Below are 16,149 nucleotides of genomic sequence, written 5' to 3'. Positions count from 1 at the left end.
GTCCCTGTGGTGAACTGGTGCCTTGCCAGGGGGTGGGCGGTTAGCCAGGGACAGTGCCCCTTCACGCCTGTCATCCGGGGCTGGCGTTTCCCCTCACAGGCGCCCCAGCTCGGATGATGAATTGTGTGGTCCCCCTACCTGCAGGATGCCACGTGGTTTCCAGGCGACTGTGTCCCCAGCCTCCACCCCTCAGGGGCTGGCTCCCTTTGATCCAGTGGAGTCTTGAAGTTTTCTCTTCTGCTGGGCTTCATTAAGCCCTCAGTTGGTCTGAGGTTTCCCCCCCCAGTTGTAAATGTCGCATGGTTCTTGGTATTCAGGTTAACAAATTAGCCCAATTAGATGGGTAAATTAGTCATTCGAACTTTCCGAAGGCCTGCCGGAGGAGCTTTGTGAAATAGCATTTATAGTTTTCTAACAAGCAATTTAAAGGACACCAGCATGTGGCATTTGTTTAAGAGTAAAATGTCCTAAACAATGCCCTACTTAAAAACAGATTTCAGAAGTTGCTCACAGACTCCGAAACACGGCGGAGTATATACCCCTGTGTTGTCTCGTAGAAGCATTTCCAAACGGGTCTCTTATTCCTGGGGGCTACGGCCCAATACAGCAGGGTTACCGAAACCCAGACTTATTTCAACCCAGTTGAAAGTTGAATTCCAAACCTTTTGCCAAATTGATTTTTCTGTACCAGCCGAGTTTCTAAATAGGCCTCAAAACAGACTTCTCTGGACTCCAGAGTGATAGATGATAAAGAACCAGCGAAAGGGGGTGCAGCTGGCAGTGGAGGCCGGGAGGCACGGTGGGGGAAAAAAGCAGCGTCCCTTAATAGCTCATTGAAAGCGCATAAGCTCTTGAACCTCACTGGACTCGGTTTCCTCCTGTTTCGAAAGCAACAGTCCTCTCCAGGGTTGAATGAGATAATGCATCGACCGTGCCTGAAACACAAGAGGCGCGCCATCAACCTGAAGTCCCTTCCTTCCTTCGTGGATCCTTTTAAGTGTTAGCTTCAGAGGCCGGCGTCCTTGTGCCTGGCTCAATTGGCTCTTCAAACAATCTTATTAATGCCTATTAAAATGAAACCCAATAAAAATGCCAATATTTGGTGTTGAAATAATTGATGTAGCAGAGACGGACCATGGAGCACCCAGGCAGGCCCCTGGTGCAATTTAGCCTCACACCTGGGGGATGAATTTCACAACTGTAATTGCTACCATATAATTCTTATTAATGTTGTGCTATAATTCCTATTTATTCCACGGGGCTTGTAAATGCATTAAGACTTGTCAACATATTATTTTACACTGTTTATGATCTTTAGAATTATGTCCTTCGGGGTTGTATTGTGCAAAAGCTCAACATAAATGGCTTTGGGCCTCATTAAAAAAAGAGCAAAAAGCGGCTGCTTGTTGAAGTGGTTCTCCGTCCCCACCGTCCTGAACAGAAGTCTGGGAAGCACATTTTTAATTCAATTCCGAACAGAGCTCTTAACGTCAGGAACACAAGGGAGTCCCCTCCTCCCATCCGAGCAGTCTGACTGGGATGGGTGAGCCCGCCCTCCCAGGGAATGCCGTGAAAAGACAGGTGTAGACAGGACCCTGGGGACAGGTGTGGTAGGGAGGTGTTTGGTCCTCCATGAGCTGCAACTTGTACTCGGACATGAGTTGGGTTTGGAGCTTCAGGTGTTTCTGGGTCCCCCCAGCCCCCTGCTCCCTAGCTTCTGGTAACCCCCTTTTAGTTCCAGATTTCCTCGTAGTCCTCTCAGTTCGAGCTGTAAAGGAAAAGATCTGAAATTAATTCCCACTGAAGTGTAGCTAGCTATTCAGTGTCAAGTGTAACCCCCTCCCGCAGGTGTTTGCATTTACGAGGCTAATACGCGTGAACTTCTGGGGACAGAATTCTGTGCATTGGAACGTCAGACGTAGCCGGTGTGTACGTGTTCGGGCAGGGGTGTCTGCCCTGGCTGGGTGTCTTGGGCCTCAGAGCCTTCCCGGCACCTTTGGAGTCACGGACTGGCCTGCCAGGACGTCCCGGTCAAGTTCTTGCTCAGCTAATTGCCCGCCAGGAGTCGTTGGGCAGCTCTTAATCTGGTCTCTTAGTGGAAACGCAGGTCTCTCTGCCCCCAGGGCAATCCCTTTGTGCCTGGAATGTTCTCCCAGGGCAGGAGGAGTGGCCCCCGTGTGGTCACCCATTCCTCCCTGCCCTGCGGGTGGCAGGAGCAAACTGGAGGGAGCCCTAGGACCGCTGCTGACGGCTCTTGCGCTTCTCTGACCCTGCAGGCAGCGAGTACGACGAGGAGGAGGTCGACTACGAGGAGTCGGACAGCGATGAGTCCTGGACCACGGAGAGCGCCATAAGCTCCGAAGCCATCCTCAGCTCGATGTGCATGAATGGAGGGGAAGAGAAGCCTTTTGCCTGCCCGGTTCCTGGATGTAAAAAGAGATACAAGGTAAACGCGGTACCACCACCCCACCGGGCACGACTGCGTGGAAAAACAAGCCCCACGTCGGGTAGCAGCTCCTCCTTCCGAAGCGAGCGTGCAGCCCGGGCAGAGATGCCCCCCTCTCCCGTGCCGGCTGAGTGCCCGGTCCTCCCGGAGACATGTGCCTGGGCACCCGCGGGCCCCTGGTCCCTGGCAGTTCGGTGGGGTTTCCCCTTTGCTCATCTGCGCGGGAGCTGCAGGTCGAAAGAGGGGGTGTTTTTGGTAGGAGGATCGTGTTCCCGGTGGTCTTGAAACTCATGTCCTATCAGTCAGAATATCAAGTGTGTCACCTGTTTGCCAAGCACCTGCCTCAGTGGTTGGCTGTGCAGGTGGCTCACAGAAGGCGGCCTTGACGTCTTAAAAGTAGTGGATGTGCTAGGGTATTTAGCTTTCGGGGAGGGAGCTCTTGCCCCCTCCCCCCCCACCAGCCCCCCCTTACTGGCAGGAAAGGCAGAAAAGGGGGCTTTGAAATCTTTCTCACCAACGGCCCACCTCAGTGCCCTCTCTATATAGATGATGTGGAACCCGTGTCTCCGAGAGCCTGGCTGGGAGTCATGAACAGCCCGGGGCACTAGATCTTCTGTTAAGTAAACTCAAAGGGACAAAACAATGAGGAACACCCACAACATTCAGGTGTCAGTCCAGAGGGCGCCTTAAAAAACAAATTTTTTTTTTTTTTTTAGGAAGGAAGAATATTTGTTATATAAATATTAAAATCTATACATTCTTAGCTGATGATACATACTTGATTAAAAAGTCTTTTACTTTTCGGGGCGCCTGGGTGGCTCCGTCGGTTAAGTGTCTGACTTCAGCTCAGGTCACGATCTCACAGTTCGTGAGCGCGAGCCCCACATCGGGTTCTGTGCTGACCGTGTGGAGCCTGCTTGGGATTCTGTCTCCCTCTCTCTGCCCCTCTCCCCCTCAAAACTAAATAAACAAACACTTTAAAAAAAAAATTGCAACACTTCTGCCAAGTGTCAGCAACTCTTTAAAATCCAGCTGTGAGACAGAAATATAAAAATCAGAAACATACTTGGTACATTTGATGATATGCGAATTTACCCATAGCTCAGCAGGTTGACCTTTTTTTTAATAAAAAGGCTTAAAAGATGTGCAACAGCATAAGCAGTTCTCACATTGCTCTTAAATATGTCCCTGAACACTAAAAAAGAAAACGACTTCAGTATTTTTTGTGCCAGCCACTATATAGAAGCATGCAACACAAATGAATCACAAAACTAAGTGGCCAAGGTTTCACCTATTTTATACTGTTAGCATTTTATCATGGAAAAGTCCAGATATGCTTTGTGTAAAATGAAAACGCCAGGGTGGAGGTGTGAGAATCCCATCAGGACAGGGGAGCTGTTGGGGTCAGAACATGACTCAGAGTTACAGACGCACATTTTCTTTCTTTTTTTTTTTTTAACGTTCATTTATTTTTGAGACAGAGCATGAACGGGGCAGGGTCAGAGAGAGAGAGAGAGAGGGAGACAGAATCTGAAACAGGCTCCAGGCTCTGAGCTGTCAGCACAGAGCCCGACGCGGAGCTCGAACTCGCGGACCATGAGATCATGACCTGAGCCGAAGTCGGACGCTTAACCGACTGAGCCATCCAGGCGCCCCCGGACACACTTTTTCTACGTCAGAGGCATGGAAGGCAGAGTAGGAAAGGCAAGGAGGCTGTTACCTCGGGAGGCCAGAAAGCCAAGGGATTGTCAGACAGGCCCATTTTTCCAGAGGGTAGCTCTTGCGGGGCAGAAAGAGAGTTTTCCTTCTCTATTTATTTCAAAGTGGACAAAGCTGGACCGAGAATTCGCTCATTGATTCCTGCCTGCTTTCCAGATGCCCCTCTCTCCAGGCTTCCCTGCCCCCTTCATTCCTTCTCCACAGCCTCCCCCCGCCTCCCCACCTCACTTGTTTTCCTACCATTATTCTTTGGCTGTAATTTTTCTCTTGGGTTTCCAGCAATTTCTCCTGTAGTTGTCTGCATCTGGGTGGTTGGGGACTTGAGTGTTCTTTCTGCACGTAAGGCCAAAAGAAAATTGAGTGAAGCTTGGGCTGCGGAGGCTGCCTGACTCAGTACCACCAGCTGACAGATGACCCCGGGTGGCAATTAGTGGTCCTGATTTCCATGAGGGAAGTGTGAGTTTCCTTTTCTGGGCCAGAATGCCAAGTAATGCTACGTGGGCCAAGAACAAACACGTAACTACTTCTAACCGAGTGCTTGAGGAAGCGTGGTCATACTCCTTTCAAGCTTCGGTTTGACTCTTTCTGCTGGGAAGTTACTGGCCGCAGGGCAGTGGTGAGCTCTGGTGTAATTCCTGCCTCTTATTTACTGCATGACGGTCGGATTGGGTATTGGCTTGAGGAAGGTTTAATGAGCGGCTGTGCTGTGGCGTCAGGCAGAATCCAGAAGTGGTGCCATCTTGTTGTTCATTCCCAGGGCTCTCTTCAGACTCGTCCGCTGTTGGCAGGGAGTCTCTAACCCGTTAGCCGCTTGGGCACCGACCCCAGGTCAGTGCTTCTCGCCACTTCCCAGCATTTGCAGAACAGAGAGGTGACGTTCCTAACTTTCTAGACTTCATGCTGAGTTGGGCAAGGGAGAGGGGCCCGGCAGGACAGCCGAGTCTCCATGTTGTTTCCCGGATGAATCCCTTTGCCTGGGGTGCTCCCTTTCCCTCCTCTCTCCATCAGCACTTCTCATTTGAATTCCCCTCACTTCTCAAGGCACGGCTCAAATGCCACCTCCTCTGGGGGAGGCTGTACCAAGTTTCCCGGCGCTCATTCCCCAACTGAAGTTCGATCCCCTGACCTTTCCGCTTGCTCTGTTCATACCACTGGAGAGAGCACTTACTAGCTTTTCACCCCAAGGGTCCACACAGCTCATAGACCCTTCAGCATCGATCACAGGGCTTGGACAAGTAGACACTCTGAGGATAAAGGAGCAGAGGCAAAATGTATGGGGAAGAAGACAACGCCCCTCCCCCCCCCCCCCCCCCCCCGCCCCCAGCCAACCTACCAGGACCCCAGAGCAGTAACGTGATTTTGGATTTGTCCCAGACACGTTTCAGGCCTGGAATAACTGATCCCATCCACCTTGGTGCAACCCACACTCTTCTTCTGACTGCAGGCAAGAGAGAGAGGACTCCCCAAGCTTGTAACTGGGAATGGCTTTAAAAGATGGGCTGTGGTGCTTTGAGGTTTTTTTGCCTTTGATAAGTTTAAATATTAGAGTTGTTAGAATTAAGGGTATTTTTAAGAAATAGGCAACAGAACAAGCTGTCCCCTGCACTTTCTCTGGAAGGGTCCCTCTGCTACATGGAGAACATTGGTGGTTTCAGCATCGTGAAGAAAGCGTGAAGCCGGCCTCTCATGTCCAGATACACAGCCAGGCAGGTGTGAGCTCGAGGTTTCCGGGAAGGCCACATCAGCCCTTCTCTCCCTCAGTGGATCTAAATCTCCTTCCCTCTCCTAACTGTCCCATCAGAAGCCCTGGTGGGGGTATAACAGGCAACCTTTCCAGAAAGCAACTTGGCAGTAAATAATCAGAACTTCAAAAAAAAAAAAAAAAAAAGAAAAGAAAGAAAGAAAGAAAAAGAAAAAAAAAGTCCATGTTCTTAGCTCCATAGTCTCCTAGAAATGCATCCCAAGCACATCGTCAGGGATGCAGAGATTGATATACAAGGATGTTCATCACACTATGACAGCACAAATTTAGGAAACACTAAATTCCTAACAGTAGGGCAATGGAATAAAATGATGCCCTCAAAATCCTTCTTTCAAAAAAAAATACATAATGATGGGAGACTCCAATCTCCTATGATAGATCTCTCATGGGGAAAATGCTGGACGGAGGTAGCTCAGATGTTCAATAGTGATTAACCTGTTCTTTTTTTATGTTCCTTTGCATTTTCTACATTTGTACAATTACCTACCCTCGACACAGATTGCTTTAATAAAGGGACTTTAAAGACGTGACTCCCACCTGACTCATCCTGGACGTTGTATGTGCGGCCATGGGGTGTCCAGTGGGGGAGTGACTTCCATTTCAGCTCTCAGGCTGGTTGGTGTCACCACGCTGCTACAGGTGGCTTTACTTTCCACTCTAACATCACCACCCCCTCCAACCCCAGCTCGTTTAATTTTTCTTCCTTATCAAATCCCCAAGTGATTTCATCCTCTCCTTTATGTAGAGCATCAAGGCCTGCGGGGAACTGAAAGTTAGTTTTTATATCAAGGGCACATGTCACATACTGTAGTTATTCGGGTCTGAGTACGGACTGTAAAAATCAAATACTGTCGAGGACACAGTGGCCCAGCTTGGCGTCCAGACTTTAGGTTTCATGATTTGATCTGGACTGGAATTTGGAGAAGAGCGTCTGAATTGTTTGTTGTGCGTTGACTGGTTCTATTCCCTCATCAGGGCAGGTAGCTCCTGATGGTAGAACCTGGCATGGAAATGAGCTGATGCCACCCTTGCCTGCCTGTGCCCCCTTGCTGCCTCCTCCCTGCCTTCCGGCACATGCCAGCCCTGTGTCAGACCACCATAGTTTACTGACCGTTTTCTCCAGATGGAGTGTCCCAATCCTTCCCAACTTGTAAGATTTTTCAAAGACCACCAGCTGGTTGTACTACATAGTAAGTACCTAGCACTTCAGGTATGTGGAATTCTGGGAGAAATGTGGACTACTCTGGAATCCGGCATCCCTGGGTTCCCATCCCAAGCCTATCATTTACCTGCTTCACTCACCTTCTCAGTGTCCATTTCATCTAAAACAGGAGTACTGGATAAGACAGGACACCTCAAATACTCAGCATGAGAAGCTCTTCATGTTACTGATCTTCCTTGCCCCCCCCCCCCCTTTTCTTCTTTCCCTTTTTAAAGATGAACTCCCGGGGCAGCTGGGTGGCTCAGTTGGTTAAGCATCCGACTTCGGCTCAGGTCATGATCTCACGGTTCGTGGGTTCGAGCCCCGCGTCGGGCTCTGTGCTGACAGCTCAGAGCCTGGAGCCTGTTTCAGATTCTGTCTCTGCCTCTCCCTGACTCACGCTCTGTCTCTCAAACATAAATAAATGTAAAAAAAAAAAAAAAAAAAAAAAAAATTCAAAGATCAACTCCCTTTCCTCTTTCCAGAGACCAGAGGATTTAAGCATTTCATTTTCAAGTCGCCTGCCATCACCTATTTTAGTTATTAATATTTCTGAAAGACCAAACTTCTTTTAGACTCTCTGCAATTATATATAAATGTCCGTGAATCTTTTTTAACCTCAAGTGTTAGAAAAGTAAAAGTTCCCATTGCTATCTGTGAGTGAACAGATGGGGCAAATCTTGAATCTCATTAGAGCTTGCACTAACGTGTGACAGGGTATCCCACTGACACTCGTGAACATTTGAAATCACGGCGACAGAGAGAGAGACGGGTAAGGTAGGTTTTTTAGGTTCTTTGGCCAACCCTGGAAGAGGCACGTGTTTCCAAATGTGCAAGTGGCTTACTCATTTTTCCAAAGTAATAAAGCAAATGTATGGAGTTAGCGGTGTTTTCCTCAGTCTCACGGCCAGATTCCCACCACCATGTTTACATTCAAGCGGGGAACAGACCACAGACCTGCTGAAATCCCCTCCACCCTGGCCTTGTCCTTCTCCTGCCGAACTCTGGATCCGGTCATGTTGGACTGGCTTCTTGTGGCTTTAGCAATTTCGGGTTTGAGACTTCTCACCTAATGAGTTGTAAAGACTCAGGCCTGGATGAGAGTATCTAAGCCCTGTTCCTGCTGGGAGTCGCCATGCTGTTTTGCTTGCTAGTCAAAGGTAGTTAGTTTTGGTTTCCTCTATTTTGATTTTTGATGATCCATTTTACAAGTTCCCTGTGGAAACGAGGACATGAAATGTTTGAGTCACCCTTCCATCTACGGAAAAGGACCCTACTAGGTGCTCAGTGAATGTATCTGTTGAGCTTTTAGTAAATGGGATGTCAGCGAGGGACGGATGCAAATTTCTAGTCTTTGCGAGCCGGGAAACTTCCTACCGTATTGTTACTTAGAAAGCCAGTGGTGCTTTTCTAATGTTTGTAAAAACTTACTTCAAGTACCTTAAAACTGTTGTCCTTCGTGGTTCTGTGGGTTGCCTGGCACCAGCTAGGTGGTTCTTACCTGGGTGCCTCATGCGGTGGCAGAACGATGCCAGCTCGGGCTGGGATACGCAGCTGGCTCCACTCGCACCCTTCGGCTTGTGCTGGGGTGGCTGGAATAGCAGGAGGCCGGCAGGGGCAGTCTACCCATCATCTTAATGGGCCTGATTCTGCCACTGTCACTGCTCTCCCTCTGTCCCTGCTGCAGCAGCAGGTTCTCCCCAACATGCCTCTTGTCCCGCATGGAGGGATTGATGCGGGATGGACAGAAACAAAGGTGCAGACGCCCCAGAACCCGGTGTCCAGGGCAAAGGGTGTTTGTCCTTGTGCTTTGACTCCACGGACAACCGTCAGTCAGGCTCTGAACACAGCCAACTGATTGCTGTTTGGCACCCTGGGTTCAACTAAGTCAAGCAGGATAATGTGTATTATGGATCTCTGAGAGGGGAATGTAAATAGTAATAATCACTGAACCCATTTTAATGGCAACTCAACTTATTCCAGAATAGTGAACCACGTTCTAACAAATTCGCCACTCACAGATGCTTATGGAGCATCTACTACGGGCCAGGCACTGTCCTAGATGCCTATGGAACAGCAGGCCGTCCCTGTACCTGGGAGCTCAGGAAGGGCATCTTATGAGTAAAGTTCAAGACTGCTATGTTGGAATCCGAGTTGGGTTTAGGACTAGGCTCAGTGGAATCAGATTCATGTAATACTTTAGGAAACGGCCCACTCTTCTGACGACCTGTTCTCCCGTCTTTGTTTCAAGCTCGCTCTTGTGTCCTCCCTTACTCCCAAATCTGGCAGTAGCAGACCTGGGAGTTGAGAACCTATGCTCTAATATCACCTAATCATCTAATTTTTTTAGGCCATTTATTTTTACTTAAATCTTTCATCACTCAATGCCCATTTTCTCACCATTTAATTGGGATTGAGCAATAGTAAATTAAGTCCGTGGAGTGATTCAAAGCATGGAGTCTTAGTAGAAATCCAGAATGTGCATGCCAGCTTGAACTTTGGAACGCTTACATTGTTGAGACTTCCATAACCTATGTTTGGAATAGGAACAGCACATAAATGTTCAGTCTGTCCACGGGTGCTTATTTAACACACACAACTGTGTCACGGCATGATTTGGGGCAAGATTTGTGGCAGAGACCCTGCCTTAATGCAAAGTAGAAAATGGACGAAAATTCCAGGTAAGGTAGGTTATTCCAGCCGTCTGGAAGCAAAACAGAGGTGAGTTTCCGCATCAGGGATTTATATAGATCTTGAACTCTACTGCCCTGTGTCTTCTTTCGAAAGACAGTTTTTTGGTCATCTGAGGCTATGTTTAGATGACTGTTTGTTGTTAACGCTCTTCCAAATGGAAAAAATGATCCAGAAAGGAAGTACAGTTCTAGGCAGAGGAACTCACTGTGCTTCCTTCTACAGTCCCGAATACATAGTCTATGTCAAATTTGTCAGAGTAAATGACCCACTCTGCACGGCCCACGATCACATCAGGCTGCTGGCACTAGAGCTCAGGCAAAGCCTACCCTGTACACACCTGCCATCCAGGAGACGTCCATTGTAATCCAGACCCACACCGAGGTTTTCCCCAGTCTGACATCTTGGTTGCATCTAATCGGTGACTTTTTGTCTTCTCCACAGAATGTGAATGGCATCAAGTACCACGCTAAGAATGGTCACAGAACACAGATCCGCGTCCGCAAACCATTCAAATGTCGTTGTGGTAAGAGTTACAAGACAGCTCAGGGCCTGCGGCACCACACAATCAATTTCCACCCCCCGGTGTCGGCTGAGATTATCAGGAAGATGCAGCAATAACATGCTGGTCCCCAACTGTGCCAAGAAACCCTCACCAGCAGTTGCTGATTTTGAAAACAGCCACCTTTTTGCAGGGGAAGCATTCAGCAACCCTTTAAAGAATTAAATGCATGCTTTAAAACTTTTCTGTAATTTTGGAATGATGTATCTTTGTAGAGTTAATGATTTTGTACATTTGCACATGTCATCATCATACCCATTTTCATTACTTTGATATAAGGTGCTAAACAGAAAAAGCTCTAGGTTCTTCAGCACATTTCCCCCAACAGAAAATAAGATTGAGGGCATGTTGCATATTATTAGGTTGTATTGCAGTGATATCAACTGGGGGGAGGAGGGGCTGGCACTGAGATTTTTTTTTTCCCCCAAGATTGTAATGTGATTGAAGTTTTTCAACACATCAACTCACTATGTTCAAAACCAAAATAATACCTTCATTATCAAACTGGTTACCATGCCTTACATAATGGAGTTAGTATTTGTGAGTAGAAAGACTTTAGGTAATGGAAATATAAATAAGAATGTTTAACATAATATGCTAAAAGTATTTTCATATTTAAATAACATACGTAAAAGGTGTGCTTTCTGTGTTTTATATTATCTTGCAAATCCTTCTGCCCCTTAAAAAGCTGAAAATCTTGCCATCTGACTTACCAATCATTTGTGTTATAAATGGCATTTTTGTACAAAATAGTCTATTCAGTTCCCTCATTAATTTCACACACATTCATGGAGTGCCTGCTGGGTGCAAGGGATTCAGTTTATGCCTGTTGATATTTGTGGACCAAGATACCAGTTTAGTGAAATACTTCTCCCTGAAATCTGTTAGAAAACACTTTGAAATACTTAAGTGCAAATTTTGTGTGTGTGAAATTTAGTTCTATCTTCATCTTTAGGTGAAGTTTTAAAGCACTTTGTAGTTCTCTATTGCCAACAGATTTAATGTTTTATGTGTTGCCAATTCTTGCAACCACTGCCCTAACAAACCTATGGGTTGCAAATAAGAAAATTACAAGCACGTTTCAAAGAGAACATTTTTGTTAAGATCCCCCCACGCCACCCCCCAACTGCCTCTTCACGCTCATTGTGTTTTTAGACATTTTTTTTGAAGGCACTTTTCCCATCACGTTGTAGAGGTCTGTATTCCCATTGGCAACGTCTGTTTAGCTTTATAAAACATTTTGCCGAAACACGAAATTGAGCCTTATTGACAATTAAGTGCTTCTTGTGGCAGGTGGTCAGAGAGTGACTAATATGACCCATTAGAGTGACCTACGTCTGGACCATTCCTGAAGTTTTTCTCACCAACAATACCATCATGCCTTGAGTGTTCTTTTCTCCCAAGTGCTATTCCTTAAACATGCAAGAGTTTACCAACTGCCTCATTATGCAATAAAAATTGCTCTGAGATGGCTAACTGCCCACAAAACTGGTGAAAAGCAAACTCGAACTGCTTACAAAATAACTTTCCATGTTCCCATTTGATGAAAGTCTTACAGCTGGGAAGCAGGTGTCCCTCCTCAATTCTTCACACAGTCTGAAAGGATGACTGGCCAGATGGGTAAGCTTCTATATTCTTCAGTTGTCGATCCCTCATAATGAGGGATTTTAAAGTATTTCTAAAGACACTGCCCTCGAAAAATTTCCTCAGATCTCTCAAGAGTGGTCTTGGTCCTGAGTATACAGTGTTCTAGGTTGAAAAAGGGTGATCCAGACAACGAGAAGCAACTAGTTGGTGCATAAGAAGGCCCTGCTTGGATACTTCATATCTACCTATAATTGACCAAAATTTTTTTAGGCCAGCAATCATTATTTAGCTTTGCTCCTTCTAGTGCAAGAAATGTAGGCTGGATCAGTAGTTCAACAGCTAAACAGTCATAAAATAGTCATTGTGCATGTTAAATTTCTTTCAACTATAAAACAAATTCAGTTTCTATTTACTTATTCCTTGTGACAGTATTACTAAACAGGTAAGGATGGGAATATTTTGTTATACCGTGTATAGTGAATGTACCGTACTGTGTCTGTGAAAACTGTGCTTTAAATTATATTTTCATATGTTTTGTTGGGGACAGAGCACATTAAGTTTGAAAGCAACAGAGGTTTGTTTTAGAACTGAAGGCAACTTAATCAAAATTGCTGTCAAGAAAAGCTGCTTATAAATGTAAATGAAATCATTTAAAATAAACTGCCTCTGACCCAAAACAAACAGGGCTCTGTATTTTCAGTAGTGTCCGTTACCACCCTGACACGGGGAGGATACTCGTAGGTTGGCTTGCTCCGTAACGAACGGACGCAGCGTGAGACTACCCCCACTGAACGTGTTTTACCCGCACGTCCGCCTCCCGGGAAGGTGAGCCGGGGGCGTCTCGGCTACTGCTGCCTTCTAGTCTGCCACAGCCCGTCTTGCCCTGCACTCACAATTCTTTTTCAAGGATTCCAACAACAATACAACTTCGGCTTTCAGAAACCAACACAAACAACACCATGTGAATGCAGTTCACACACAGCACACCGAAATACCACCACGCGGATTATACGGTTAACATCCCAGCTACCTTGCTTAAGCTTAAACATTTTGATAACAAAATCACAGTAAATTCTTACCATTCATATTTTAAGAGAAACACTGTTTGGAAACTTAACAGCCCAGACCAAAAAAAAAAAAAGATGTTAATGATGTTTACACTTAATGAAAAGCTATCGGAAATAAATCTGACAATGAAATTACACATCTCCAAAAATGTGTCCTCTTTAATGTTAATGAGAATACTACATAGAGACACAATGAACACATTGATTTGCATTTATACATCACATTTTCAGTCACTTAGAATCTTCTTTCAAAATTCTCCTCCATCAGGAAAATGTGGAAAAGTTATGGATACACTTTCTGTGATTTTATGCCACAAACACCACTGTTTAGTTGATCCTTTCTATGAAACAGTTGTTATGAAACAACTGCACTGGTGTATTTGTTCCATTTTCCCATTAGACAGAAATACAACTTCAAGATGGCTTAAAAATAATCACTCAAGTCATTCTAAAATGTTTTGGTCATAAAATTAGCAAAATATGCCTTCTATTCCTAAAGCAAACATTTCAAATATCAAAAAGGATTTGCTCTACTGCAAGCATGTGAGCTGATTCTACATGCAGCTCCATTTTTAAAGAAAGTTAAAAAAAATCCTTTCATGGGTTAAATTATGGAAGTTTCTGTATTCAAATAATTATTTTGCCACACTTATGATAAATTATTTTTATTACATAATATTTAGTAGTCATGCTCAATCAACAAGGTCAACAGAAACTTGTAAATATTATGCTAAGTCACACACTCCACATATATATTCAGTGTGGTAACATTAAAACAATCCATTTCCTTTATTCATATAGTTCTGCAAACTGGGGAATAAATAAAGATACAAACACAGAAAAAAGTTTTCTTAAGCTGTAAGATTAACAGGGGTTACAATTATATTTATTGATAAGCTGAAGATTGACCCTAGTAACACAAAACTCCAAAGCAGCGCTTGTTCAGAAAAGTGTGGTAGAGGGTACGTGGAAGGGATGGATACCTTGTGGTCTCCATAGTGGTCTATTGGAGGTGATTTTTTAAATTGTTAAACTATATTGCTAACTCATAATAAAAAGTAACTAGTCAAAATTTAAAACATTCTGATCAAAATGGGTCTGCACGTGCCTTTCAAAGCCCTGCTGGTCATAGTCAGGAGGGAACTGCTCGCTGCACATTGGGCACACCTTCCAGTGACTTTCAACATGTTCTTCAAATTTGCTCTGATCATAGTTGGGAGGGAACATTAATTCACAGAGGGGACACTTCTTGTGAACATCAAAGCTTGAAGAAACAGAAAAATGAAAGAATTACTATTTCCAAAAAGTAAAATTTCTAAACAGCAATAATCTTCAGGATAGATGTTACATTTATCTACGTAAGCCGATATTTCACACTAAACTTACCTTGAAAGTCTTCACTTCAGAAACCTCTGCTTCTAAACGCTTGCTATTGACAATTATGTAATAAACCACTGTTAAAGCCTCTCAATGGAATTTTACAATTAGACTGACAAAAACTTTTCCATTAAAAGCCCCAAAATGCAATCACATTATGTAAAATGAAGCTTAGTGACAAGAATTCCTCAATTTTTAACACAAAATGCCTTTTGTAAAACTATAAAGATTAACAGAACTTATAATGTGCCTACAGTATTCATTCAGTTTGACCACTACGAGTATTCATGAGCACTGCTTCTTAAAGGATTGCATGCATCCGAATCACCAGGAAGGCAAGTTAAAACACATACTCCTGGGACCCACACCAAGAGTTTTGGGTTGAGAAGGTCCAGGTACCGCCCCGATCATATACATTTCTAACAAGTTTCTAGGGACCATACTTTGAGAACCACTCATCTACATAATCCAAGCTCTACAAAAGGCAAAGAAAAATTACCTGGAATCAAAGCAGAAGCCTGTTCCATGCCCACGTAAATGCTCACTTGGAGGATCGGGAGCAGAGGGCACATGTTCATCTTCCTAGGCAAAACATAATTTTGCAACTTTTGAGAAGAGAGAAACTGAATGTTCTTTAATTCAAACACAGTACAAAGGAATCAAGATTATACTTTTTAAAATTTTACTTCCGTTACCAATTAGTTTTCACATAAAGGTTTAAAAGTCAATTTTAAAAGCATTCACCATGGGGCGCCTGGGTAGCTCAGTCGGTTAAGCATCCAACTTCAGCTTAGGTCATGATCTCACAGTCTGTGGGTTCGAGCCCTGCGTCGGGCTCTGTGCTGACAGCTTGGAGCCCGTTCAGATTCTGTGTCTCCCTCTCTCTCTGCCCCTCGCCCGTGCCCGCCCCCCCCCCCCAAATAAACATTAAAAGCATTCAGTATGGATTAAGTCTTCTTGAAATAGAAGCAGTATTTAGTGGAAGAATGTACCACACCTGTATATAAAGTACAGATCCATAAACTTGTTTAAACCTATTACGTGTAGGTAACCTTTTGACTTTTTATTGTTCCATACACTAGACTAGATCAACACTTTCATAAAAATTTTAAGATTGCATTGTTTCCTATTATTCAATGAATTTGTAACCTACATCCCATCACATGATACACAGAAACTATCAAGGAAAACTAGTAAAATACGACTTTGCATGTGTATGTTCTTGGGGGCAAACACACGGGCAAATCAAACTGGAAAACTATGATAAAGCAAAGAATGTACCAAACTACAGGCCTCATAACTCTGTTGTGAAAGAAGGAAATTCAGTATTAAGTGTGACAGATTGCCAAGGAAAATTGCTAAAAACCTATAAATCTGAGTTTGAATCAAAGCAAATGCTGGCTTGGATTGCCCACATCCCTGTGGTCACTTTTTAGAGATCTGCATGAGCTACATCAACAGCCAAATATAGACTCACGTCACATCAAAAGCCAACCACATCGCCATAAAGTGCCCATGTGCTTTCTTCCTCTGAGCAGCTGTTGACTGCTCTCATGTCATGAACAATACATAAACAGGTATACCAGGCACTGATGAAAGTCCTTATATTGCTGGGTAGTTATGCTTGTTCCAGAGCCACTACAAATGGGCTAAGCAATCAAGTCTGTCATGGGAAAAGGTACCAACAAAGTGTATACAGTGTGAAATTCTAAGGAAACAAAAGACAAACTGAGTTCT

The 16,149-nt window shown here is 44.7% G+C and overlaps 2 protein-coding genes across 6 annotated transcripts in view; one reads left to right on the top strand and one right to left on the bottom strand.

The window, feature by feature from the left end:
- JAZF1 (JAZF zinc finger 1) overlaps window positions 1–12,649 on the top strand; it is a 348,258-nt gene extending 335,609 nt beyond the window's left edge. For both annotated transcript variants that reach the window (XM_030308157.2, XM_030308155.1), the window contains 2 exons: window positions 2,277–2,446; window positions 10,264–12,649. In XM_030308157.2, coding sequence (XP_030164017.1) covers window positions 2,277–2,446; window positions 10,264–10,440 — 347 coding nt within the window. In that variant the 3' untranslated portion in view covers window positions 10,441–12,649. The remainder of the gene's footprint in view (window positions 1–2,276; window positions 2,447–10,263) is intronic.
- Window positions 12,650–13,167: 518 nt separating this feature from the next.
- The window catches only part of TAX1BP1 (Tax1 binding protein 1), a 92,161-nt gene continuing 89,179 nt past the window's right edge, over window positions 13,168–16,149 (bottom strand). For all 4 annotated transcript variants that reach the window (XM_030308151.2, XM_030308152.2, XM_030308153.2 and 1 more), the window contains 2 exons: window positions 14,912–14,994; window positions 13,168–14,299 (listed from right to left, as the gene is read on the bottom strand). In XM_030308151.2, coding sequence (XP_030164011.1) covers window positions 14,098–14,299; window positions 14,912–14,994 — 285 coding nt within the window. In that variant the 3' untranslated portion in view covers window positions 13,168–14,097. The remainder of the gene's footprint in view (window positions 14,300–14,911; window positions 14,995–16,149) is intronic.

Source organism: Lynx canadensis, chromosome A2 (genome assembly GCF_007474595.2).
Source record: "Lynx canadensis isolate LIC74 chromosome A2, mLynCan4.pri.v2, whole genome shotgun sequence".
NCBI classification, from domain to species: domain Eukaryota; kingdom Metazoa; phylum Chordata; class Mammalia; order Carnivora; family Felidae; genus Lynx; species Lynx canadensis.
This window is presented reverse-complemented; position numbering and strand designations above follow the sequence as displayed.